Source organism: Balaenoptera ricei, chromosome 20 (genome assembly GCF_028023285.1).
Source record: "Balaenoptera ricei isolate mBalRic1 chromosome 20, mBalRic1.hap2, whole genome shotgun sequence".
Classification (NCBI taxonomy): domain Eukaryota; kingdom Metazoa; phylum Chordata; class Mammalia; order Artiodactyla; family Balaenopteridae; genus Balaenoptera; species Balaenoptera ricei.
In genome coordinates, this window is record NC_082658.1 from 18849040 (window position 1) to 18876401 (window position 27362).

Here is a 27362-nt window from a genome sequence, read left to right on the forward strand (position 1 = left end):
ATTTTTTTTAGTGTAAAAGTATGTTCCAAATATTATAGAATGTAAATCTAGCAATCTTAACATTGACGAAGTACAGAGAGCATTTATCCAAGTGAGAATTTCCAAAGACAGTTCATATTTAAAATGCTGTGGGAATTCCCCGGCAGTCCAGTTGTTAAGAGTCCACGCTTTCACTGCCAAGGGCCTGGGTTTTATCTCTGGTTGAGGAACTAAGATCCCACAAGCCGTGTGGCACGGCCAAAAAATAAATAAATAAAAGCAAAAAATAAAATGCTGTTTCCTTTCCTGTTGTCAAAGTGCTCTTCATCCAACAAATGTCTGTGGAGTCCTAATACTTGTGTATTAGGAGCTGGTAATATAAACTTGAAAGCACAGCCCCAGCCCTTGATGGGCTCACCTGATTTAGAGTTCTGAAAATATGACTGGTCACTGTAATTGTAGGCACCCAAAAATTTTTTGTTAATTTATTCTTAGCCCAAAGTATCACTGTTGGATACACAGTTACATTTCCCCATGGAAGCTCTCTGTACAAATAAACAATAATGTCTGTACTAAGTGTGGCTAGGAAATGTTAAATCATATAAAACTTGAAAACAGAATAAACTTTACCAAATTTTAGTCACAGAATAGAATAAGTTATTATTTCTCAACCAAAAATGCAGCTGAAATGACATTGTGGAAAAATTTGTACTCTAAAAGTAAAGATAGGAGAGACGTGTCATTAAATAAGAAAAGCATTTAAGGTACACATAGGAGTAATCTTATATGCCAAGAAGAGGAGGATGGACAAATTTTAAATGACTAAGCTTTGTGGGAGACTCCAGAGGACTCTTTAAACCAAAATCTAAACTAACAAATTGGCCTTGGGGTGGGGGAAAATTATTATAACTTTAGTTAAATATTTCCCCTTGTGTACAGCCTAAGGAGAAGCTTTCTGACCTGCTTTGGGGGATTTACAGGGGAACTACAGTCATCACCTGACTGATCACCTTGGGCTTCCCAGTGTTGCCCTGACTCCCTGCCCTGGAAGGTCATGCAAATAAAGCAAATCATGCAGTCCTGGAATTTCAGAGTTCAAAGTTTTTCTGTAGAGGGAAGCAACCCTTATTTTACAAAGGCACAATTCTCACCAGTTTTTGGGCCAATCTCAGCAGTTGTATTTAAAAATTTAGACACACTCAAAATGGCTTGAAGTCTTAAAGACATAACACCATAAAACTCCTAGAAGAGAACATAGGCAAAACATTCTCTGACAATAAATCATACCAATGTTTTCTCAGGTCAATCTCCCAGGGCAATAGAAATAAAAGCAAAAGTAAACAAATAGGGGACTTCCCTGGTGGTCCAGTGGGTAAGACTCCACACACTCCCAGTGCAGGGGGCCTGGGTTCGATCTGGTCAGGGAACTAGATCCCACATGCGTGCCTCAACTAAGAGTCTGCATGCAGCATGCGGCAACTAAGATCCCATGAACCGCAACTAAGACCAAGCACAGCCTAAATAAATAAGTATTTTTTAAAATGTACCATATCTTTTAAAAAAAATAAAAAATAAACAAATGGGACCTAATCAAACGTATAAGCTTTTGTACAGCAAAGGAAACCATAAAACGAAAAGACAAGCTATAGACTGGGAGAAAAATATTTGCAAATGATGAGACCGACAAGGGCTTAATTTCCAAAATATACAAACAGCTCATGCAACTCAATAACCAAAAAAAAAAAAAAACAAACCAATCGAAAAATGGACAGAAGACCTAAATAGACATTTCTCCAAAGAAGACATACAGATGGCTAACAGGCACATAAAGAGATGTTCAACATTGCTAATTATTAGAGAAATGTGGAAATCAAAACTACAGTGAGGTACCAGCTCACACCAGTCAGAATGGCCATCATTAAAATGTCTACAAATAATAAATGCTGGAGAGGGTGTGGAGAAAAGGCAACCCTCCTACACTGTTGATGGGAATATAAGTTGGTGCGGCCACTGTGGAAAACAGTATGGAGGTTCCCCCCAAAAATAAAAATGGAGTTGCCATATGATCCAGCAATCCCACTCCTGGGTATGTATCTGGACAAAACTATAACTCAAAAAGATACATGCACCCCTATGTTCATAGCAGCACTATTCACAATAGCCAAGACATGAAAACAACCTAAATGTCCATCAACAGATGAATGGATAAAGAAGATGTGAGATATATATATATATATATATATATATACACACACACATACACACACACAATGGAATACTACTCAGCCATAAAAAAGAATGAAATAATGCCATTTGCAGCTACATGGATGGACCTAGAGATTATCATACTAAGCAAAGTAAGTTAGAAAGAGAAAGACAAATACCATATGATATTTATATGTGGATCCTAGAAAAATGGTACATATTAACTTATTAGCAAAGCAGAAATAGAATCACGGATGTAAAGAACAAACTTATGGTTACCAAGGGCAGAAGGGAGGGGGTAGGACGAATTGGGAGATTGGGATTGGCATATATACCCTACTATGTATAAAATAGATAACTAATGAGAACCTACTGTTTAGCACAGGGAACACTACTCAGTGATCTGTGGTGACCTAAATGGGAAGGAAATCTAAAAAAAAGTGGATATGTGTATACGTTCAACTGATTCACTTCGCTGAACAGCAGAAACTAACACAACATTGTAAAGCAACTATACTCCAGGGACTTTCCTGGTGGCACAGTGGTTAAGACTCCGCACTCCCAATGCAGGGGGCCTCCGTTCAATCCATGGTAAGGGAACTTGATCCCACATGCATGCTACAACTAAGAGTCCACATGCCACAACTAAGGAGCCCATGTACCTCAACTAAGGAGCCAGCGAGCTGCAACTAAGACCTGGTGCAACCAAGTAAATAAATAAATAAATAAATAAATAACACAATGAGTAAAAAAAAAAAAAAGCAACTATACTCCAATATAAATTAATAAAAAAAAAAGAAAGTTTCTACTGCTGGAATAATGGTGGATTAATTTGGATAATGAATTTTACTCTTCAAGATTTAATTTGCCACATCATCACAATTCCTTTTGCCATCCCCACTTTTCCATTTTACTGTGGGTTGTGGGTGCATCCTGGGTCAAAACCTTGATCTCATTTAAAAGATAGAAAAAAATCAGAGTAATTTTGCTGAACTCATGCCAACGTTTAATAAGGTGGACTAGTCACTTCATCTAATCGGCTCATTAAGTCTCATGTCATCTGCCATCATGTTAGACACTGGTGGAGACCTTTACATCCAGGCCCTCTTGCAGCAATGAATGAGGAGTTACCACACCTGAGTTCGAGTACTTAACTCTATCCTCTTTTTTTCTTTCTTTTTTCTTGATAGTATTAATTTTACTTCCGTAGATGATTAAAAAGTTGTCATGAAAAACTTGGTCTTTCTCCTTTTTTTTTTGGCTGAGCCGCACGGTGTGTGGGATCCTAGTTCTGCCATCAGGGATGGAACCGGGGCCCCTGGCAGTGAGAGCACCGAGTCCTAACCACTGGACCGCCAGGAATTCCCCGTCTTTTTCATTTTTTTAAATGAAGATTTATGGACTCAAACATTTAAGTAAAAAACTTTTTTTGTACCCATGTGACCCAAAGCAACAAGAACATTTTCAGGGAGTGATTTGGAGAGTAGATTTTTCTGCCTTCATTCAGAATGTTTTCTGACTCCTAATTTACTGGCTGCTCTTTGCATATACAAATCCCTATCTACTCTTTCTGGTCCAACTCAAATGTCATACTTTTTTAAAAAAAATTTTTGTTTATTTATTTTTGGCTGTGTTGGGTCTTCGCTGCTGCGCGTGAGCTTTCTCTAGTTGCGGCGAGTGGGGGTTACTCTTCGTTGCAGTGCACGGGCTTCTCATTGCGGTGGCTTATCATTGCGGAGCACGGGCTCTAGGCGTGCGGGCTTCAGTAGTTGTGGCACACTGGCTTAGTTGCTCCACGGCATGTGGGCTCTTCCCAGACCAGGGATCGAACCCGTGTCCCCTGCATTGGCAGGCGGATTCTTAACCACTGTGCCACCAGGGAAGCCCCTCAAATGTCATACTTTTATAAAGCTTTCTCTTACCACTCCCAACCTTCTTTTGAACCTCCACACTGCTCTGTATCATTCTTATGACATTTATTACCTTATATTTTGAGGTATGAATATATTGTCTATATCCTTCTTGAGGGCCCTCAGTGGGCACTAGTACACAGAAAATGACTTAACGTCTCACACACTTATATTTATTGAAGAAAAGAATGGGGAACCTTGGACAAGACACTTAGCTTCTCTGTTCCTTAGTCGCCTCACTAATGCAACTTATTTCAGGGGTTAGTTGTGAAGAGGTAAGTTGTGAATGGAATGAGTTAACACGTGCAAGGAATTTTGAAAAATAAAAAATGAGGAGCAGTGTAAGATACCTTTTCCTGTTCATGAATACTATGCTTTGCTTGTTCATAACTATAATCTTCTGTGTGAAGATAAATGGCTAAATGATTCCAAAAGAGCCATAAGAGGATCTCAAGAGGTGATGAGCTATCAAGGTTCTTAAGATTTTAAGCAGACTGGAGAGTGGTAGTGCCACACAATGAAAGAGCTTGTAGTTTGTCAGACACGAATTTTTTTTTTTTTTTTTTTTTTTTTTTTGCCTGTGTTGGGTCTTCGTTGTTGTGCCCGGGATTTCTCTCTAGTTGTGGCGAGCAGGGGGTACTCTTCGCTGTGGTGTGTGGGCTTCTCATTGCTGTGGCTTCTCTTGTTGCGGAGCACAGGCTCCAGGTGTGCGGGCTTCAGTAGTCGTAGAATGCAAGCTCAGTAGTTGTGGCTCGTGGGCTCTAGAGCGCGGGCTCTAGAGCGCAGGCTCAGTAGTTGTGGTGTACTGGCTTAAATTGCTCCACGGCATGTGGGATATTCCCGGTCCTACGCACCTTGCATCGGCAGGCAGATTCTTAACCACTGCACCACCAGGGAAGTCCCCAGACGTGAATTTTAATCTCTTCTTTGGCCCTTGCTGGATTAGCTTTGTTACCCTAAGTAACTTACTCAATTTTTCTGAGTCCGGGTTTCCTTATCTGTAAAATAGTGATGAGGAAATTGTGTTTTGCAGGGCAGTACGAGAATTAGTAATAATGCACGTAGTAGTGTATGCTACCTAAGTGGGAAGAATCGTTAATACTTAGGCACTTGGGTTGAAATAGCCCCACATTTGCCCTTTATCCTGTTGACAATATTTTCATCCTGGTATTTAAAGGAGCTGTTACAGAGTATGCAAAAATTAGTTTGTGCCGGAACTTGGGAATATGTATTTGTTCACTGAGTTATTAATAAAGTCTTGAATTAAAAAATTCCTCCTAGGTCCGTTTCAATAAAGTTTTGCTCAAACGGGGAGCTGGGATCTTATCGCGAGAATCTGGCGGAATGCGTTTCTGGCCTGGGACCTGCTCTCGCGTTGTTTGAACAGGCAGTGGCGAGAGGTGAAAGGAAGCACGAAATACCGCGAGAGTACTGCAGATTCTCGCGATATTTCCTGGGATTACCCCCTCCCCCCTCCTCCCAGTGCCGTTTCGGTTTAACCTAGTGTGTGACTGAGAGTCTCTGTGAGGGAGCGAGTGAGGGTGAGGTATTGAGGTGAGGCGGAAGCTAGAAAAGGGGCTCTTTCAGGAGCGAGGGACAAAGGGGGCGTGAGGCACCTAGGCCGCGGGACCCCAGCGACAGGAAGCCGCCCCGAGCCGGGCTCCCTGGTAGGGGAAGGGCGCGCGCAGTCCTCACAGGGCCCCAGAGCCGGAGTCGGCCCCACAGCCCCGGGCCGTCGGCTTCCTACTTCCTCGACCTCCCCGGCGCCTGGGCCTGAGGATTGGCTCGGCGTGGGGAGGAGGGGAAACAGACTCGAGCGGCTACCCGTTGTCTCGCAACTCCACTGCTGAGGAACTCTCATTTCTTCCCTGGCTCCTTCAACCCCCACCTCATGTAGGAGGGTGCTGAGGAGTCGGGAGGGAGGAGGAGCCTGGGCTACCGTCCCTTCCCTCCCCACCCCCTTGTCGGGGCGCTTTGGTAGGCGTGGGGCTGGGGCTGGGGGGGAGGGTGGGGGTTACTTTTTGGAGTGCTGGGGAACTTTTTCCCCTTTTTGAGGCCAGGGGAAAGGGAATGCCCAATCCAGAGAGACATGGGGGCAAGAAGGACGGGAGTGGAGGAGCTTCTGGAACTTTGCAGCCGTCATCGGGAGGTGGCAGCTCCAACAGCAGAGAGCGTCACCGCTTGGTGTCGAAGCACAAGCGGCATAGGTCCAAGCACTCCAAAGACATGGGGTTGGTGACCCCCGAAGCAGCACCTTTGGGTACAATTATCAAACCTTTGGTGGAGTATGATGACATTAGCTCTGATTCCGATACCTTCTCTGACGACATGGCCTTCAAACTGGACCGGAGGGAGAATGATGAACGTCGCGGGACTGATCGGAGTGACCGCCTGCACAAACACCGTCACCACCAGCACAGACGTTCCCGGGACTTACTAAAAACTAAACAGTCAGAGAAAGAAAAAAACCTGGAAGCCTCCAGCAAGTCGGGATCGATGAAGGACCGGATATCAGGAAGTTCAAAGCGTTCAAATGAGGAGAATGATGACCATGGGAAGACGCAGATCTCCAAAAGCAGCAGCAACAAGGAATCCAGGTCATCCAAACTCCATAAGGAGAAGACCCGGAAAGAACGTGAGTTGAAGTCCGGGCACAAAGACCGGAGTAAAAGTCATCGGAAAAGGGAAACACCCAAAAGTTACAAAACCGTGGACAGCCCCAAACGGAGGTCCAGGAGCCCCCACCGGAAGTGGTCGGACAGCCCCAAGCAAGATGATAGCCCCTCAGGAGCTTCTTACGGCCAAGATTATGACCTTAGTCCCCCGAGATCTCACACCTCTAGCAATTATGACTCCTACAAGAAGAGTCCGGGAAGTACCTCAAGAAGGCAGTCAATCAGCCCACCTTACAAGGAACCTTCGGCCTACCAGTCCAGCGCACGGTCACCCAGTCCCTACAGTAGACGACAGAGGTCTGTGAGTCCCTATAGCCGGCGACGTTCTTCCAGCTATGAAAGGAGTGGCTCTTACAGTGGGAGATCACCCAGTCCCTACGGCCGAAGGCGGTCCAGCAGCCCTTTCCTGAGCAAGCGCTCTCTGAGCCGGAGTCCGCTCCCCAGGTGAGCTATTTGTCTAACAGTCCGTTCTTTCTTACGGTGGCTTATGAGGAACTGGCGATTAGACATGTTAACATTTTGTTGAAGCCCCCGGTGTTCATCATTGACTAGAACACTTTGCTATTGGCTAGTCATCATGTAGGTGAGTCTGGTCTCCTCTTAACCCAGAATTGGAGAAGTGCAGAGTTCACATGCCTACAGCTGCTAAAGGTAGGTACTTCCAGTGGTGGGATCTTCAGTTGTAAGCTCCCATGTGAGAAGAATCATAGGCTTCTGCTTACTGACTGCATAGGATTGATACTGGTGCCCAGAGTTTATCCAGCTATTTCGGTTGCTTTGTCTTAACTTTTTAAAAATCACTTTGGTATTAGTGCCTTAGGCTTCATTGGACCTGATTGGAGATGTAAGAAATTAAAAATTTTCATTTGTATTATCTCGGGGCTATTTGCCTAAGTCATCTACCATTTGTGCTGTTCACTGAGTCTCCAAACTTGTAAGTTTATTTCCTAATTGACAATTTTTTGATAACTTAGAGGAGACTCCTATCTTTCATGTGATGTTTCTAGTGGAAATTCAGCCAAGTAGTTCTTTTTCCCTTTTATGGTATAACCTAGCAGAAATTGGTTCCAAGGATAATTTGATTTTATTTACAGCATCACCATTGACTTATTTGTGACCACAGGTGAATTTCAAAGTCTTTCTCTTAAAAATTGGTAATAGTACCTTCACTGTGATATTTTTGGTGAGAAAGTCATGTTAGTTTGAAATTTAATTGTTGAAGTGAATTGTCTACAGAAAATTGTTCTTGTTCCTAGGTGATGAGATGTACCTCCCTCTTTGTGGACTTAACATTTTCCTCAAAAGCAGAACTTGGGCTTTGGAGTTCTACCTGAGTGGAATCCTAATCTTGCTTTGTGACCTTTGGCGTATAATTTAATTTCTCTGTGTGTGAAATGAGAATAATAGCTACCTACTTCTAGAGTTGTTGTGAGGATTAATTAGTAAATATGAGTGCATAGCCAGGTACAGTGCCTGGTACTTGGAGCCAGTCAGTAAATTCTATCAAAGCATGAGGAAAATGTTGAACACTAGTAGAGAAATTAGGCGAATTCGAAAAAATCCACGCATGTCTTTTATATGGTCAATGTCAGTAATTTTTGCTGACTTAAAGTTATAATTATTCATAAACTAGTTTGAATTCATCAAGCTACAGGAGTTCTTAGCTGTCAGAGTTTGAAGTTCCTTAGGCTTTTCCCCTCCATTTTATTACAATTTTTCAAACACAGAAAAGTTGAAAGAATTGTAGTGAGGACTCAAGTATGTACCACCTAGATTCTGCAATTAATATTTGCTATACATTTTATCATCTCTATCCATCTCTCCACCTTCATTTGTTTTGATTCATCTCAAAGTAAGTTGCAGACATCCGTATACTTCACTGTAAACACTTTAGCATGTACACCATTAGCTAGAGTTCACTTGTTTTTTTTTTTTTTGGAGGGATGAGGGGTAAATTTATATACAGTGAAATGGATGTCTTAAGTGTACCATTTGTAAAATTGCTTAGTTTTTAAAGGATGCCTAAGAAATATTCTCAGAATATTTGTTTTCTTGAGGGAGTAGTTTCATAAAGGCTATTCTGAGAATTTTTGATTGTTAATGGGGTTTGGGAATACAGAATTACATTGAGGCTAAAGCACTAAAACAAGTTTCAGTAAAAACTGCTACTTTGCAATGATTCCTTTTGGATTCAAATCTCAAGTTCTCTCTTCCTCTACTCACTTAGTTGGAACTAGTGCAATGTTGGTAAAAATAAATCAAAGAATTGGAGACACAGTATTATAGGACACAAATATAAACACTACATAATAATCCTGGAGTCACATGCACATTTTTAGTTGGCTTGAAAAGAGCATTATGTGTTTGTGTGTGTGCGTTATGTACGTATTTTTCCTCATTCAATTTCTTAGAGTCAGAGTGGAGGAACATACAGATCCCTTTTATGGTATTCTCTTTTTTTTTTTTCCTTGAGAGAGACAGTCAAAATTAAACAAAAGATTTCATTTTTAAAGACTGAAAATGCTTTGGCAGAAACGCAAGATCTTTGCATCCACCAAATTAGTAGTGATTAATAGTAGAAATTTCATTTCAAATGGTGGAACCTAACTTAATTCAGGGAAAAAATACATTTGTTTTTGAAGACAATTTTTTTTGTTGCCTGCATTTACCTATTTGTTGTTCCCTTTTACCCCCTTTTTTCCATGAAGAGTGGACCTGGACCTCAAATGTAACGTTTATATAAGTTATGGCCATCCAAACGTCCTGTTAACAGTAGACTTCTGTTCAGAAGTTGAGGGTTTGTAACAGAGTTCCTTAGGAAGATTTAGTCATGCTGAAAGATGAAAGAAACAGTGGTTTGTAGAGCATGGTCTCTGACATTATTTAGTGTTTTCCTGAGATAATGTTAGTTTTAGACCAGCCTATAATTCAATATGAGAATACCTCTTGTTTTAGCCACTCATTTACAAGAGAAGTATTAGTTTTCTGAAGGGTAATTGGATATTTGGTAAATTCACTTAACTACTTTCAGTATTTTATAGCCTCGTGTTCATATATACATTGTTGTTATTGTTGTTTTGAGCACTTTGAATCCAATGATAACTTTACATTTTAATAAACTTGGAAGAAAGTTTCCAAAAAGCATTATAGGTATAAGAAAATCATGACTAACATCATGTGAGTTGTTTCACTTACCATGTATATGCTATTTGTTTTGAAACATTTTGAATCACATCAATCTTACCAATGATCAACGATAAAGGGAGATATTGAAGATCTGGAATGGGAACAATTCGTTTTACACTACTGGGCAAATTATCTTTTGTCCAGTCACATTTTTTGTGCTAATTTTTTTTCCTCCTCACACTGAGCCCTGAGCACATTAGGCTTTATTAAAAAGCAAAAAAGAATTAATGAGGGTTTGGGTTTTAATTTAGAATAATCTGCCTTATAGATTCCCAGATTTTACTTCCCAATCCTTCCTTAATAATGGAGAAGATAAGTTGAACGTGCAATAATACCTTGCCTTATGAATTCCTAAAAAGTTTATTGGAAATCATTTTATATTTGAAAGTACTAGAAGTCATCATAGTTTTAAGAATTTCTAATAAATTATTTTGGTAAGACAGTTTCTCCGGTTTATCTAGTTTTTGTAAATCCTAACTCTTGTATATTGGGGGTTTGTTTAGTATAGGCGCAACTTAATTATAAAGTGAGGATACAAGGAACAGAATCTTTTCCTGGGATTTCTCAATAAAATAGCTGTCTAGTTTTAAAAATTTAGGTTTTGGTGACGTGTGCTAGTTACTTTTAACTTCCTGATTGATACAACCCACATTTAGCATTAAGTATGACTTTTTAAAATCATGTTTTCATTTTATCACATATTTAAACCAAAATGCTAAAAGTAATCATTGTGAATATGGGTATTTTCTAACATGGGAAAAAAGTATCCATCCATCTTCCTTCAGTTGAATAAGTAGTGGATAATTTTTAGATTATATGATTGAAATATGTTGCCATGCAGGATTTATTTCCTTCTAATCTATTTTTTTAAATTTATTTGCTTAGATGACTTAGCCTTTTTTTTTTTTTTTTAAAGAATTTCCCTTTTTAATTTATTAATTTATTTATTTATTTTTGGCTGTGTTGGGTCTTCGTTTCTGTGTGAGGGCTTTCTCTAGTTGCGGCAAGTGGGGGCCACTCTTCATCGCGGTGCACGGGCCTCTCACTATCGCGGCCTCACTTGTTGCGGAGCACAGGCTCCAGACGCGCAGGCTCAGTAGTTGTGGCACACGGGCTTAGTTGCTCCACGGCATGTGGGATCTTCCCAGACCAGGGCTCGAACCCGTGTCCCCTGCATTGGCAGGCAGATTCTCAACCACTGCGCCACCAGGGAAGCCCATCTAATCTATTTTTTTAAGTAAAGAACGGTTTTAAATTTACAGAAAAATTGTAAAGATAGTACAAAGAATTATTTTATGTCCTCAAACTCAGTTTCCCCATTGTTAACATCTTACATTTGTTACAATTAATGAACCAATATTGATACATTATTATTATTATTTGATGGTACCTAATCTATTTTTAAGATTGCTAAATACTCAAAGTGGGTTTTTTAAGTTACAGTTCTTCATAGTTTGCTTAACTGATCTATTCCATATTGCTGTAGTCTATCTATTTTAAACTGCTGTTTTCTCTTTCCAGTAGAAAATCCATGAAGTCTAGAAGTAGAAGTCCTGCATATTCAAGACACTCAACTTCTCATAGTAAAAAGAAGAGATCCGGGTCACGCAGTCGACATTCCAGTATCTCACCTGTCAGGCTTCCACTGAACTCCAGCTTGGGAGCTGAACTCAGTAGGAAAAAGAAAGAAAGAGCAGCTGCTGCTGCAGCAAAAATGGATGGAAAGGAATCCAAGGGTTCACCTATATTTTTGCCTAGAAAAGAGAACAGTTCAGTAGAGGCTAAGGATTCAGGCTTGGAGTCTAAAAAGTTACCCAGAGGTGTAAAATTGGAAAAATCTGCCCCAGATACTGAACTGGTGAATGTAACACATCTAAACACAGAGGTGAAAAGTTCTTTAGATACAGGGAAAATAAAGTTGGATGAGAACTCTGAGAAGCATCCTGTTCTTAAAGATTCAAAAGGACAGGGAACAAGAGACTCTAAACCTGTAGCACTGAAAGAGGAGATTGCTACTCCAAAAGAGACAGAGACATCTGAAAAGGAGACCCTTCCACCTCTTCCCACAGTTACTTCTCCACCTCCTTTACCAACTACTACCCCTCCACCTCAGACACCCCCCTTGCCACCTTTGCCTCCACTACCAGCTCTTCCACAGCAACCACCTCTGCCTCCTCCCCAACCAGCATTTAGTCAGGTTCTTTCTTCTAGTACTTCAACTTTGCCCCCTTCTATTCACCCAAGGACATCAACTCTGTCCTCTCAGGCAAATTCTCAGCCCCCTGTACAGGTTTCTGTGAAGACTCAAGTATCTGTAACAGCTGCTATTCCACACCTAAAAACTTCAACGTTGCCTCCTCTGCCCTTCCCACCCTTATTACTGGGAGATGATGACATGGATAGGTAAGTCCTATGGTTAACTGGGAAATTTTAACCCTCTTGTTCGAAGTGTAATGTATTTTTTGTTCTCAAGCTTTGTCAAAATTGCCCTAATGCATGGCTGTTTAGAATGCTTTCATGAATAGGAAATGCCTTTGATGTTTGGTTTTCAGTGGAAAAGTCCTTATGCATGACATTTATTAGGAAAAGAGAATTACAGTTTGAGGTCTCATAACCCTTTTTCTCATAAGTGTATTGATAATTTTGATTCAAATTTTAAAAAATCATGTGTTTTTCTCCTTAAATTTTTACATTGAAAATTTTAATATTAAATAGCTGCAGAAAAGTTAAAAGAATATGATTAACACCTGTATACTCTTCACCTCGATTCACCGGTTATTAATTTTTTGCCACATTTGTTTTAACTGTAGATATCATGACACTTCTGAATACTTTAGCATGTCTCTCCTAACAAGAACATTTTCCTATATGATCACAATACCTTTATCACCCTAAAAAACTTATTCATTTATTAAATAATATCAGTAGCATATCAATAATAATAATATCCTCAGTGGTCCCCAAAATGTCTTTTATAGCTACTTTTTTTTTTTTCCTCCTGATGCTTTAAAAAAATTAATTATCCTGTAAGAAGAAAAGAACAATATGTAGAATCTTTGCTAATTAGAATATAAATTCACAGTGGGGTGATGGGAAGAGCTCTAATTTTAATGAGTCCTCTGAGTGTTGAAAACTGAAATGATTTGAAGCATGAATCTGATTTCGTGGAAGGCATTAGGAAATATATTTGTTTAATTTCTTGACAGGCCTAGCCAGGCAAGTACCACCAAACAAACATGATTTAGCAGTGACATATGCCATGGCAGTCTTTGTGTTATTCTTTTTTCTATGGAGATTCTGCCCTCTTGTTCTGGAGGATATGAGTTTCACTTATTGCAACAAACTTCCATTGTAAGCACAAAAATAAGTATTAACGGTCTTGCATCCCAAACCAATTCCCAAGCTTCCCTTACTTTCCAGGTGACATCAGTAGTTTGAACAGTGACACATTTCAGCCCTTTAGGTCTATATTTTTTCAGATTACACTCTGCGCTTTTTTTAGAGGGTGCAAGTGCAATAAATGAGGGGGAAAGAGATTATTTAAAAGAATGGCTCCATTACTATACATAGCTGTAAATCTGATTTTAAAGAAAAATTCCACATGCTCTTTCTAATATTAATAGGTATTTATGAATTCTGCCACATCCTGAGAACTGCAAAGGAGAACAGAACCTGAAATTTATGTAGAAAATTTGTTTGAGGTACACAATATACTTCTCATAGATACAAGCTATATATTTTTACAGTTTTTGTTGGAAAATAGTCAGTTGAGTCTCATCCAAAGGGAACCTAGGCCACTATCTATCCACAGGAACCTTGTTTAAATATTAGTTTACGTAGTGGCTAGGACAATATCAGTGTGGCTAAGAATCTTCCTTTTGAAATGTTTACTTGGCTAACCAAATAGCTGTTGAACCTACCTACCATGCGTCAGCATAGAGTGCAGGTTTCCAGAGGTGGAACAATTTTGATAGAAAGCACATAGGAATTTTTATCTTTCAGATTGCGGATGAGGGGTAAGGTAAGACCATTCAGTGCTTATTTGAGTATGTGTAGCTATCTTTAAAAATGTGTAAGAGAGAGAATGAAGTGAGAAAATTATTTTTGTTATATATTTATTCTGATTCCAAAAGTGTAACTATTTTATTTTATAGTCCTTATTAAAGGTAGAAAAATGGAAGTGAAGATTTCTTCCACTATCAGTTTTATTTTTTTACTGTAAAACTGTAAATTCAAGATGGTTTTTCTGTTCTTGTCTTTATTTACTTATTTGGTGCCACTCTGTCCATGTACCAGCTGCACCTATCTTTCACATGAAAAATATTTATTTATTAAAAAAAAAATTTTTTTGGCCACACCGCACAGCATGCAGGACCCTAGTTCCCTGAGCAGGGATTGAACCCGCCCCCCTTGCATTGGAAGCGTGGAGTCCTAACCACTGGACCACCAGGGAAGTCCCGAAAAATAATTTTATGTAAGAAAACTTTTTAGGAAGGAATCTGAAAGTTGCACATGGGATTCATATTCCTCTCTACTTTCTCTCATGTGAGGCTTCAGGAGCTTAAATGTTGAGAATGTGACTTAACATCTTTTTTATTGCCTACAGTGCTTTAAACATAGAACACAGAATGCAGCCGTTAAATATTGATTATTTGAATAAGTAAAACTGCTGAAGGAGCCAGGGTCAGGGCTTGTGTGAAATGACATCGGGCATGTAGTTAAGAAATTATTTGCCACCTGGATGACATAAAGCTTGTATTAGAGGATTTGTCCTTTTGGGAAAAGAATGAAACTTTTCTTTCAAACATATATATTGGGCCAGGAGTGTATTAACCCAGGTATCAAATGCAGGAGTGAATTTAATTAATGGTATTGCAAAAACCTTTCTGATTCATGGTCTACAATTCTTGGTTTCAAGAAGCAAAGGCTGCCAGACATCCACCTTGATACAGTACATTCTTCATGAACATAGCTATTCATGGGGATCTGCTGCTTTTTAAAAAATTTTCAGTTAACCACATAGGGTTTTTTAAATATTGTTTTATTTTTTTGATAGCCTGGTTCATTTGGAGTCTTATCAGACTTGAGTAAAGTCTACATTATTCTTAAAGGCTGTATTTTTAAAGTACTGAGCTCGTGTAGAGTAGACCTGGGTAAACATTCAGATTTGATTTTAGGATTTTTCTAATAGAATGCTTGTTTTTTACTAGAATGCTAATACAATGTTTTTAATGTATTCACTCAAATTTTTAATAGAAATTTATAAAAATAAATCACTTTTTAAACAACCTGCTTTAAGGGGAAGGAGATAAATGATCTATTTAAAGTAGTTTATTTTACGTTTTGAAAATTAATTAATAAGAATTAATTTTCGGGAATTCCCTGATGGTCCAGTGGTTAGGACTCCGTGCTTCCACTGCAGGGGGCTCGGGTTTTATCCCTGGTCGGGGAACTAAGAACCCTGAAGCCACGTGGTATGGCCAAAAAAAAAAAGAATTTCTTTTCACATAGTTCATATGTAAATTCATATTTTTTTCTTTATTAACAATAAAAACTTATTAGAGGTGTTAACATTGTACCTACAGATTAAATCCAGCATCGTAAATTCCAAGAGACTCTCCGGATTCTAAAATTTCAGCATCTTGGAGCTTGGCAACTTTTTTTTTTTTTAATTATACACAAGCATTATGCAACCTTGTCACTACATGTGAACCCATCTGCAGGTATAAATGGAGAACCAGGAAATACTGATATTGATAGGGTAGATCAGCACTTCCTGGTACTGAATCTTCAAGTAATGACTTAGATGTTCAGTATCTGCTCCAATATGTTAGGCTCTCTGCATCTACTGTATGCCCTCAGAACTATATAGAGCTTTATTTTAGTGAGTGCCCTACACTAAAGGCTAAAGAGCATAATGTTGTTAAGCACTGCAATTTTATGGGTCATCATTATTCCAAGGTTTTTGGTACATTTGGAATTTGTTGAAACAGAATTTGACCTCTATTAACTTGTGTGCCCTGAACTGGTAGTACATATCCCATCAAACACTCATTCTTTCTTGACATAAACATACTAAAAATATAATTTTTCAGAAGCAATGTACATTTCACAGTGGCAAACAATATTTGAACCCATAAAGTAAATTTTGGAGAAAACAAGTGTAAATATAAAATATAGACTGAACTTAAATGATGGTGAAAGAATTCAGATAATTTGATTCTAGTGACACAGAACCAAGATGGAATCTATTTCTGAGTCATGAGGAATTGAAATTTATAAAAAATATTTTGACATTAGTTGAAAAATTAGGAATTTTCTTTCCCAAATGTCTTAAAAATTGGGGAAATTTAAAAAATCTATATGGCATCCTGACTCAAGAGTTTTCTGGTAACAGGCTTTGTTCCCAGGGTAGAAAAATCTTAGTGCAAATTATAATAATGTTGTGTGTTCATCTCTATCAGTAATTTAACAGAAAGTTTCAGGTGATTGTTTTGCTCTCCATTGACTACCCCAGTTCTGGTTGATACGGTACAAACTAGATTCTATTGTTCTGTCTGATTTATAAGAGATTAAAATGATGAAAATTGGTAGGAAGTAGTAGCTTTTGAGATTGTGTTTCACACACACAGGGCAGCAGTATGCTTTAAAAAGATACATTGCAGGGCTTCCTTGGTGGCGCAGTGGTTAAGAATCCACCTGCCAATGCAGGGGACACGGGTTCGAGCCCTGCCCCGGGAAGATCCCACATGCCGCGGAGCAACTAAGCCCGTGCGCCACAACTACTGAGCCTGCGCTCTAGAGCCCATGAGCCACAACTGCTGAGCCCGAGTGCCACAACTACTGAAGCCCACGTGCCTAGAGCCCGTGCTCTGCAGAGAGAGTAGCCGCCCAATGAGAAGCCCGTGCACCGCAACAAACAGTAGCCCCTGCTCTCCGCAACTAGAGAAAAGCCCGCGCCCAGCAACAAAGACAACACAGCGAAAAAAAAAAAAAAAAAAAGATACATTGCAAGGGGTAGATCTGTTCTTTATGGTTCTGTGGATGTATTCATGAAAGAATTTTTTTTTTTTTTTTTAATTTATTTATTTATTTATTTATTTATTTATGGCTGTGCTGGGTCTTCGTTTCTGTGCGAGGGCTTTCTCTAGTTGCGGCGAGCGGGGGCCACTCTTCATCGCAGTGCGCGGGCCTCTCACTCTCGCGGCCTCTCTTGTTGCGGAGGACAGGCTCCAGACGCGCAGGCTCAGCAATTGTGGCTCACGGGCCTAGTTGCTCCGCGGCATGTGGGATCTTCCCAGACCAGGGCTCAAACCTGTGTCCCCTGCATTGGCAGGCAGATTCTCAACCACTGCGCCACCAGGGAAACCCCTCATGAAAGAATTTTTTTTTAGATAACCACTTGTTGAAAACGTAGAGGAGGTTCGTACTGTGGTTAGGATTCTTAGATCCTTTTTAATCTTCTGATACTGTGATGGAATACAGAAGACTATCTAGCATGGTTTTATTTGTAGGCATGAATTCGTATGCTGCACTATCTTTTCTGAGGACATGCATGGCACAAAATCCTTCCTTTACTCATAAATAGAGGTGGTTAAAAATTGGATCTGAAAACTGAATTTTCTAATCTATTCCAGGAAAGCCATCCCTTCTGTTTCCCCCACTGACTATTAAAATTTGTTGATTATCATGAGAGACCTTCTGCTACCAGTGTTTTAATGATTCTGAAATAGTCTCTTGGACTCTTTCTCCTTAGATTTTTAGTTTGAAGGTTATTTATCCATTTTGGATGGTCGGATATGGTTGCCTTTTGCTTCCCAGCCAGTAGAATAAATAAGTATATTTTTCACTTATTTTGATTTCCAGCTTAGCTGTATTTCTTACAAAACACTGTAAAATACTATTTTCTTTTTCCAAGTTTCTCTCCACATCTTTAGTAGCATAATAGTATTGGCTTGGCCCAAAAGTTCGTTCAGGTTTTTCTGTAACATGGAAAAACTTGAACAAACTGTTTGGCCAACCCAATATAGCATTGCTGGGCTTTCAGTCATTTAAATCTTTGCTGGTTAAAATATGGAGCAGGTTTGGTGACTTCGTGAGTTGCAGTGGTGCTTTGCAAATTTAAGATTATAACTTCCTGCATTTTATTTCATCTCAATAAAAATCCAAGTAGAATCTTAGGAAGGACATTAAAGAACTTTATTAAAGTTTCTACAAATAATATGCCAAATTTTGTATTGGTTTTTTTAATATACTATAGATTTCTTTTTGCAAAATCCAAGTCTCTTTAACTGTGATAAACTCCATTTCTTTATGTTATATTACTTTATGTTATATTATTATTTTAAGGGTTTTTTTCCCTTAAAAGTAAAATCTTTGTAATCTTTTAACCGCCAGACATTATAATCTTTGAAAAGTTTTATTTGCACATCCTTTAAGTAATTGTGATCTTTTTCATTTTTTCCTCTCTGTTGTTTAGTCCGAAAGAAACTCTACCTTCAAAACCTGTAAAGAAAGAGAAGGAACAAAGGCCGCGTCATCTACTCACAGACCTCCCTCTCCCTCCAGAGCTCCCTGGTGGGGATCCATCTCCCCCAGACTCTCCAGAACCAAAGGCAATCACACCACCTCAGCAACCATACAAAAAGAGACCAAAGTGAGTTTTTGGAGGGACCCATCCTTAATTACAGCTTTCTTCCTTACCTTTGGACCTCAACCTACACCTATACACCTATAAGTAGGCTTATAGAGGATTGGGACTAATGTAGATCTTATTTAATTTTAATGGATAAAATCCTTTCATCTACACTCATAGATACCATGTTGTGTTTTTTAGAAAAGCAATAATTTCCCAATTCCAAGTATACCATGAACATTGATCCCACTGTATCTTTTGAATTCATAATACTTAGCGTATTGAAGAAGAAAAAAATCCTTTAATTCAGAGGGTGTCAACCATGTACACATTAATGAAGAATTAATAGATGTGGGATTTTTTTTCCCCTGAACTACATAAATTGCCATGCCATAAATGTAGTAGAATCTGAGTTTGATCTTCTGATTGTTAGCATTCTTCTCTTGGTAGTAAAAATAGTTGCCATTTGTTGAGCACATATTATTGCCAAAGTTTTATATTTTACTTTCATAGTAACCCTATGATGTAGGGATTATTTTCCCAGTCTATGGTTGAGGAAGCCAGTACTCTAAGGTAGCAGATCTATTATTTGATCTTATGTCTTCCTGAAGCAAAAAAAAAAGAAAATCTGTGAGAGATTAGCCACTGTGAGAGACTGTTTAAACTATTTATTTCATATCATTTGTTCCTGCTTTTTTAATAAACTGATAAAAGACTCAGGAGCCAGAGAAATCATCATAAAAGAATTCTGTTTTGTTCTTTGAATACACTTAGGTAATTTCTTGGCGTGGGTAGGACTCTATGCTTCCACTGCAGGGGGCACGGTTTTGATCCCTGATCAGGATCCCTCAAGCCATGTGATGGAGCCAAAAAAATAAAGAAAGAAAGAAAAAGAAAAAAAGGAATACACTTAATTTTTTAGAATAACTTTTTTGTTTGTTTTTATTTTTGTTTTGCCTTTTTTAGAATTTGTTGTCCTCGTTATGGAGAAAGAAGACAAACAGAAAGTGACTGGGGGAAACGCTGTGTGGACAAGTTTGACATTATTGGGATTATTGGAGAGGGAACCTATGGCCAAGTATATAAAGCCAAGGACAAAGACACAGGTAAATATTGCCACAAAATTTTAGATGTCAGAAGGTTAAAAATTTAGCAGTACTGATGTCTTCAGTGGATTTAGCAAAAGTAAACTTTGAGTTCTTATTTGGTCTCCAAAAGTTATGAAATAGACTAAAATTTTCCAAAAGAATAGTATAATTACTACTGTCTAAAAACCTTCCTCCTTCTGTCCATTGTAAATGTTTTATAATAAGCTTGCTGGGAATTTAAGAGAAGGTAAAAATAAAATTTGTCAGTTGCTCTTTGGTAAGGGGCTAGTCCTTGAAGATAAAATGAAGTAGTTGAATTATTGGTATATTTTAATAATACAAAATTTTTAGGCTTAACAGAATATTGAATTAAACTTTTAAAATCTTTAAAAAAAACAAAGATAAGAAAGAGAACATGAGGATTTTTTTTTTTTTAAACAGTGTAAAAATATCTGCCATGTAGCATTAAAGTAGGCATTAAGTCTGTTTCAGAGCAAGAGCATATATTGGTTGATTCATGATGGTGGCCAAAAAATGCTAATTGTAATATAACAGTTTGAATTTGTTGTAACAGGAGAGCTAGTGGCCCTGAAGAAGGTGAGACTGGACAATGAGAAAGAGGGCTTCCCAATCACAGCCATTCGTGAGATCAAAATCCTTCGTCAGCTAATCCACCGAAGTGTTGTTAACATGAAGGAAATTGTCACAGATAAACAAGACGCGCTGGATTTCAAGAAGGACAAAGGTACTAGCAAAGAATCATGTTTCTGCATGGGAGATTGGTACATTTTATTTCCCTTTCTTAGCTTGTTTGCCTGTTTGCATTTTTTAACAAGTTGTACTAAAGTCCAGCTTCTTTCTTTAATCCACATCAGAATTAAGATGTTAACAGATTGTTCTTGTGCTGAACAGTGCTTATTTTATAAAATGTCTGTTCGTCATTAGTGTACTCTTACACTTTTAGAAATCATTGTTAATCATTAAAATTAGAGTCTGCTGTTAACACCTAATAAGGCCAGCACATAAACAATATAAGATTCTCCTCCAACCAACATTTTGAAGTCGGGTTTTTTTGGTTTTGTTTTTTACAAATTGTAATAACAATAATGGAAATTAAAACCCAGATTTGACAGTTATTCTCATTTTTACATCCTTCATTTATATGCATCCTTTTTTTTTTTAATGTAGTTTTGTACTCATACAGTTTAGAATCCAAAGCAGGTATTTCTAAAACAGTTTTCGGGTCACATAGTGGTTTATTTTCCTGGATTTGTAACTTTTGTTTATGGGGGATACACTCGTTTGTTGTTTCCATACTTATGTTTGAAGTAGTCTATGTATGACATCCAGCCTACTTTTATTAAAGTAAATCTGAAGGTTTAGAGAGAGGCAGCTGTGAAGAGGTGGCATCTGTGAATATAGCCTGAGATGTTAACAGAGAATATGATTGAAATACATAAAATTAGGAGGGTAATGGATAAAGTTAAGTTGGACTTCTTTACAGAGCCTCATATATTAGCACTAGGGGAGTAATACCTCTTGAGTTTAGTAGAAGTAGTTTTAAAGAAAAGAGGAAATCCTGCTTAGATAAATTTATGAAAGTTAGATTGGAATAGAATTAAGTATACTAGGTATATTTCTGGGTGTTTTTTTTAACCTTTTCTGATTATAAAAATAATACAGTGTATAACTAGTTTCTGTGAGGAAGCGTAAGAAAATGTTAACTGGTTGCTTCTGGAGAGGTGCTTGCTTTTCATCCATGCCCTTCTGTACTGTTTAAATAATTTACCATGTACTGTTTAAATTCTTTTTTAAAAAATCATGAAACAATAGGGGACTTCCCTGGCAGTCCAGTGGTTAAGACTCCGTGCTTCCACTGCAGGGGGCACGGGTTCGATCCCTGGTCGGGGAACTAAGATCTCACATGCTGTGTGGCACAGCCAAAAAATTAAAAAAAATTTTTTTAATCATAAAATAATAAATGAATGAATGGATGTGATGCATGCCCATTGTGGAAAAATTGAAAACATAGGCGAGTAAGAAAAGGAAAATGGCAATCACTTCTCTCCCACTCCCAGTATACCAGCATCCACAGAAGACCACTGTAGTATTAGCATGTTGGCATATTTTTTTCTAGTACTTTATATTTTATATATATTGTATTTATTTTAACATAACCAAGATCAAAATGTATTTAGTGTTTTATAACTTGTCATAAGCAATTTCCTGTATCATTAACATGTTTTAATGACTGTGCATAAAGATAGATGAATCCGAATTTATTTCACCAGTCCTTGTTGAACAATTAGTTGCCAGTTTAAAAAAATATTATAATAGCACTGCATTGAGCATCTTTGTGCATAAATATTTGTATTTTGATTTATTTCTTAATATAGTTTCCTAGAAGTAGAATTATTTGGTCAAATGAATTTTCATATTTAATGTTAGATTGCTTTTAAGAAAGATAGTAATAATTTATGTCCCACCAGTGAGTCCCATCCCACTTTATCCTCCCTAACATTGAGTTTATCTTTTTAAAAAATTGTCATCTTATCTGATAGGTGAAGCATGAATGATACCATTATTTTGGATTGCATTCTTTATATTCTGAATTTTTTTCCATGTCTATCAATTTTACTTATTTTCTCTTTTTTTGAGTTGTCCGTTTGTGTCCTTTATCCACTCCTCTTTTGCAGTTTTAGTGTTTTCTTAATTCATACGAGGGCTTAGCTAAAGATAAGATATTCCTTTAATGCAGTGGTTCTTAACTTTTTGGGGGTCATGAACCTTTTAAAATATCTTATGGATTCACTCTTCAAAAAAATACATTTAAAATGTTGCATACACGTGTGTTTAAAATGTTGTATGCTATTTAGAGAGTTCAAAGAGTCCTTGAAGCCTATCCCCTAGACTAAGAATCCTTGCCTTTATGCTACTGAGAGAAGAATTTTAGGCTGGATGGATCATTGTCTAACTAGGTCTGGTATTTCCTATGTTACAGTATTTGCCTCTATCATGCACTCTGCTGAAAGTGGGAAGATAATGTGGATTTCAAATCTTTCACAGTTCTCTTAGCCTTTTATCTACTTTTAAATTTAGGAAATTGAATTAGATGATTCATTTTTCTTTCAATTCTTAAATACTATAAATTTCATTAATAATTCGTACTAGGGGCTTCCCTGGTGGCGCAGTGGTTGAGAATCTGCCTGCCAATGCAGGGGACACGGGTTCGAGCCCTGGTCTGGGAAGATCCCACATGCCGCGGAGCAACTAGGCCCGTGAGCCACAATTACTGAGCCTGCGCGTCTGGAGCCTGTGCTCCGCAACAAGAGAGGCCGCGATAGTGAGAGGCCCGCGCACCGCGATGAAGAGTGGCCCCCACTTGCCGCAACTAGAGAAAGCCCTCGCACAGAAACGAAGACCCAACACAGCCATAAATAAAAATAAATAAATAATTAATTAATTAAAAAAAAATAATAATAATTCGTACTAAATGTACCCCTGGCGTATTATGTGAGTGCTGTTAACTAAGGTAAAGATTTCTACAAAATAGTCTTAGACAATGTGTAACAAATGGGCATGGTTGTATAGTACAAATAAAACTCTATTTACAGCAATAGACAGGCCGGATTTGGCCCAAGGGGTCCGTAATTTGCCAACTGATTTAGATCATAAAAGACTAATTATACAATCTAATTGGGGCAGTTGTCCCTTCAGAGAAGTAAGTAGTCCAAAGAGCACTGGACTATGAGTCAGAAAATTAATTCAAAAAATAGTTGTGTTATTTATTGTTAGAATGGGCAAGTTATTCAACTGCTTGAGTTCTGGTTTCTCCATGTATAAAATTAAGTGGTTTTTCCAGAAAGCTTATGGTCAACTCCAAAATGATGTTAAAATTTGACGCATTGTCATTTCGGCATCCTTTTTCTCTTGTTTTTAATTTTTTCCTTCATCCTGTGTAGGAGCCTTTTACCTTGTATTTGAGTATATGGACCATGACTTAATGGGACTCTTGGAATCTGGTTTGGTGCACTTTTCTGAGGATCATATCAAGTCATTCATGAAACAGCTAATGGAAGGACTGGATTACTGTCACAAAAAGAATTTCCTGCATCGGGATATTAAGTGTTCTAACATTTTGCTGAACAACAGGTAACACAGTAACCATATGAGGTTAAGCATTTTCTCCCTCTCTTCTGACACCCTTAGTTTCAGCTAGTTAATTGGGGTTATAGGTAAACCCAGTAATGCACTTCTTTGCATTTACGTACATCTGATGTCTATACCTTAGGAACAGCTTGTGATAGGGGTACTCTGATCAGCAGAGTCTCCAGACTCAGTGTTGGTAAGGACTAAAAGAGGTAGGATTATAAAGGTTTTTTTAAATGCAGACATTTTAGAGAATTACTTACATCCTATAGGAATATTCAAAGAGCTTTTGCCATAGTTAGTAAATAATACTTTTGTGGTCTTAGGCAAATTCAAACACACATCAAGTTCTTAATGACATTCTCCTTTGTTTAGTGGGGAGAAACATACCTGCTCTTTTAACTGCTCTTGAGACTTTCTCAGTTATCGAATTTCAGAGTCAACACAGATGTAGTTGGTGACTGACCTTTCTGCCCAGCACTTACTCCTGGGTTTTAATAGTATAGACAGACAGGAATTTGTTGAAGAACAGTGTTAATTCTTCAGAAGTTTTTATCATCTGCTTTCTTCCTCTTTGGCTATTTGCCTAAATTGCGTTGGTGATATCAGTTGAGATACAGTAGTCTTTGGTGATAGCCCTGCATACTGAGGAATAAAAAGCAAGTCTGGTACCATTGAAATAAGGCCAGTGTTTGGTTCTGTAGGTAGTGGGCTGTTTATAGCCATCTTTGTCTGATGCACCCTTTGTTTTAAATATTTCTGATCAGTTCTATTTAACAAACATTATCTAGATGGGAATATGGAATGGTTATGACATATTTCCTGTCTTTGTGGAGTAGGGTGACCAACTCTCCAGTGTTGCCTGAGACTGTCCTGGTTTTAGCACTAAAAGTCCCACATGGGATGGTTGGTCCCTGAAGATTTCAGAGTTTAGTAGGGAAGCCAAACAAATAAGTTGCTCAATTCAATAAACATTTATTAAGCTTTTTTTTTTTTTCCCCTTGAATTTGGGAGCATTTGGGAAGATGCAGTGTTGAGGAATGAATAGGAATTTATCAGCAAGGCTGACAACAGAGGTTCACACTTCTAGGCAAAAGAAGAGTGCATGTACAAAAGCACATAAATGTGAAGATAACATGTTATGTTTGGAAAACTGTAAAGGAGTCAGTATTGCTAGGGCAAGAAGAGTGAAGCACATAATGGCAAGAGATGAAGCTGGACAGTTGCAAGGAGCCAATTTAAAGATCTTGTATATCTTGCTAAGGAGCTTAAATTTTATTTACAGGTAACAGCCATTGAAGGGTGCTGGTTAATTTTTTGTTTTTAAATTATACAATTAATGCATTATTATATTAATTGTACAAATTACTGTAAAATTGTTATTTGTACTTAAATATCTTTTTTAGACAAAACACGATATTAAAAATATCATTCCTTTCTGGAGACTTCCCTGGCGGTCCAGTGGTTAAGACTTCGCCTTCCAATGCGAGGGGTGTGGGTTCCATCCCTGGTCAGGGAGCTAAGATCCCACATGCCTCACGGCCAAAAAAACCAAAACATAAAACAGAAGCAGTATGGTAACAAGTTCAATAAAGACTTTAAAAATGGTCCACAACAACAACAAAAAAGTCTTTAAAGAAAAAAAAATTATATATATATATATATACACATATATATGTCATTCCTTTCTGTCACTATCCCTGTGATCCACCACAATTCTCATTAAAGCTGGGCTTGGTTAATCTGTATCCACAGTAATAGTGCTTCAGAAATTTGATGATGGCTATCATCTTGCAGCTTTCTGGACTATAGTATTAATATACTTTTTTCTGTTCCTTTTGCTCCTCTATTGGGGGAAGTTTCAGGCCAGGGAATAACTGCAGTCCTGCTTGGTGTCCTTTCTGGTGGGTCAGGCCCCTTTCTGTCCCTGACTTCCCATATTCAGGAAGCTGATAAGGTTTTAGACTAAAGTGAATTTCCTTCTCAGGTTGCTAAGCAGGATGCAGGAGTCTCATGGTCTAGTCTGATCCAGCCAGCCTCTGCTCTTGCCCATTTACTTCTGTCTACACAGAGACTTCTGGGTGAGATGGCCTAGAGAGGAGTCCTCAGGTGGACAAAGAGAAAGCATTGACGAGAGAGGGAGGAGAGCAGCGTTGGGCTCCATGATGTTTATTTTTTTTATTTTTAGTTTTTAAATGGGAATTATTTATTTATTTATTTATTTATTTATTTATTTATGGCTGTGTTGGGTTTTCGTTTCTGTGCGAGGGCTTTCTCTAGTTGCGGCAAGTGGGGGCCACTCTTCATCGCGGTGCGCAGGCCTCTCACTATCGCGGCCTCTCTTGTTGCGGAGCACAGGCTCCAGACGCGCAGGCTCAGTAATTGTGGCTCACGGGCCTAGTTGCTCCGCGGCATGTGGGATCTTCCCAGACCAGGGCTCGAACCCGTGTCCCCTGCGTTGGCAGGCAGATTCTCAACCACTGCGCCACCAGGGAAGCCCCATGCTGTTTATTTTATCTTAATTACACAAGTATAAATGACACCAAATTATTTTAGATATAGGAGAGACATAATTAGTCTTCTGTTTTAGAAACATCACTAAATGGTCACTATATAGCGTGTGGACTGGAGGCAGAGAGACTTATTAAGAACAATGTAAGAAATGGTCAGTGCTTGAACTAACCAAGGCATTGCTAGAAGAGGATGGACAGGATGGACTTGGTAGACCAGTAGACTTTGATGAGTGAGTGAATGGTGGCGAATGAATCAAAGTTCTTTAACTCAAAGATTTCTGTCCTAAGAAACTATCTAGATGGGTGGCACAGTGGTCAATATAGGGAATACAGAAGGAACAGCAGGATGCGTCGGGGGAAGAGTAAACCCCTTTTGGATATGTCTGTTATATATCCAGGGTAGTGATGTCAAATAGGCATATGGTCACATGGGAGTTTCAAACTAGCAGTGTAGATTCAGGAGTTATCAAGCATAGAAAAGATGTGAGAAGATGGAACCCGAGGGGCTGATTAGACAGATAGGAAGAAAATAAGGAAATATGAATGCAAAATAGGCAGGTTTAAGAAATGAGTGGTCATAGATGTCAGGTGATGCAGGTAGATTTTAAGACCCAAGGAGAGAATCTGAAAATTAAAAGGTCAGTGGTGAAAGTGTGGGGTAAGTGGGTGGGTAGCACAATTAATGGGAAGGTGATTGTAGGTGTGACTTCAGTTTTTTGTATTTATTAATTTTTTATTAAAGAAGCAGAGGTTTGAGCATATTTAAATGCTAAGCAAAAAGAAAATCAGTAAAGAGGGGGAAGTTGAAGATTCAAGAAAGAACCAAAGTAATTTAAAGAAACGAGTTTCTAAAGGAGATGGGGTCAAGGCCAGAGGTGGTAATACTGATTATCCTTGAATAAGAAAAGAGAGGCCAGAGGTGGTAATACTGATTATCCTTGAATAAGAAAAGAGATTGACGCACTTTTTCTGTAATTGAAGGGAAAAGAGAAAGCAAGGTTAGAGGTGTAAATAAATTTATA

General features: G+C 38.4%; 1 protein-coding gene across 12 annotated transcripts in view; it reads left to right on the forward strand.

Annotated features, from left to right (window-relative positions):
• Positions 1-6126: 6126 nt before the first annotated feature.
• Positions 6127-27362, forward strand: part of CDK12 (cyclin dependent kinase 12) — a 63292-nt gene continuing 42056 nt past the window's right edge. For 11 of the 12 annotated variants that reach the window (XM_059907911.1, XM_059907913.1, XM_059907914.1 and 8 more), the window contains exons 1-6: positions 6127-7213; positions 11477-12358; positions 18435-18611; positions 19557-19696; positions 20253-20423; positions 23641-23830. In XM_059907911.1, the coding sequence (XP_059763894.1) occupies positions 6165-7213; positions 11477-12358; positions 18435-18611; positions 19557-19696; positions 20253-20423; positions 23641-23830 (2609 nt within the window). In that variant the 5' untranslated portion in view covers positions 6127-6164. The remainder of the gene's footprint in view (positions 7214-11476; positions 12359-18434; positions 18612-19556; positions 19697-20252; positions 20424-23640; positions 23831-27362) is intronic. The other variant, XM_059907907.1, reaches the window with a different exon arrangement.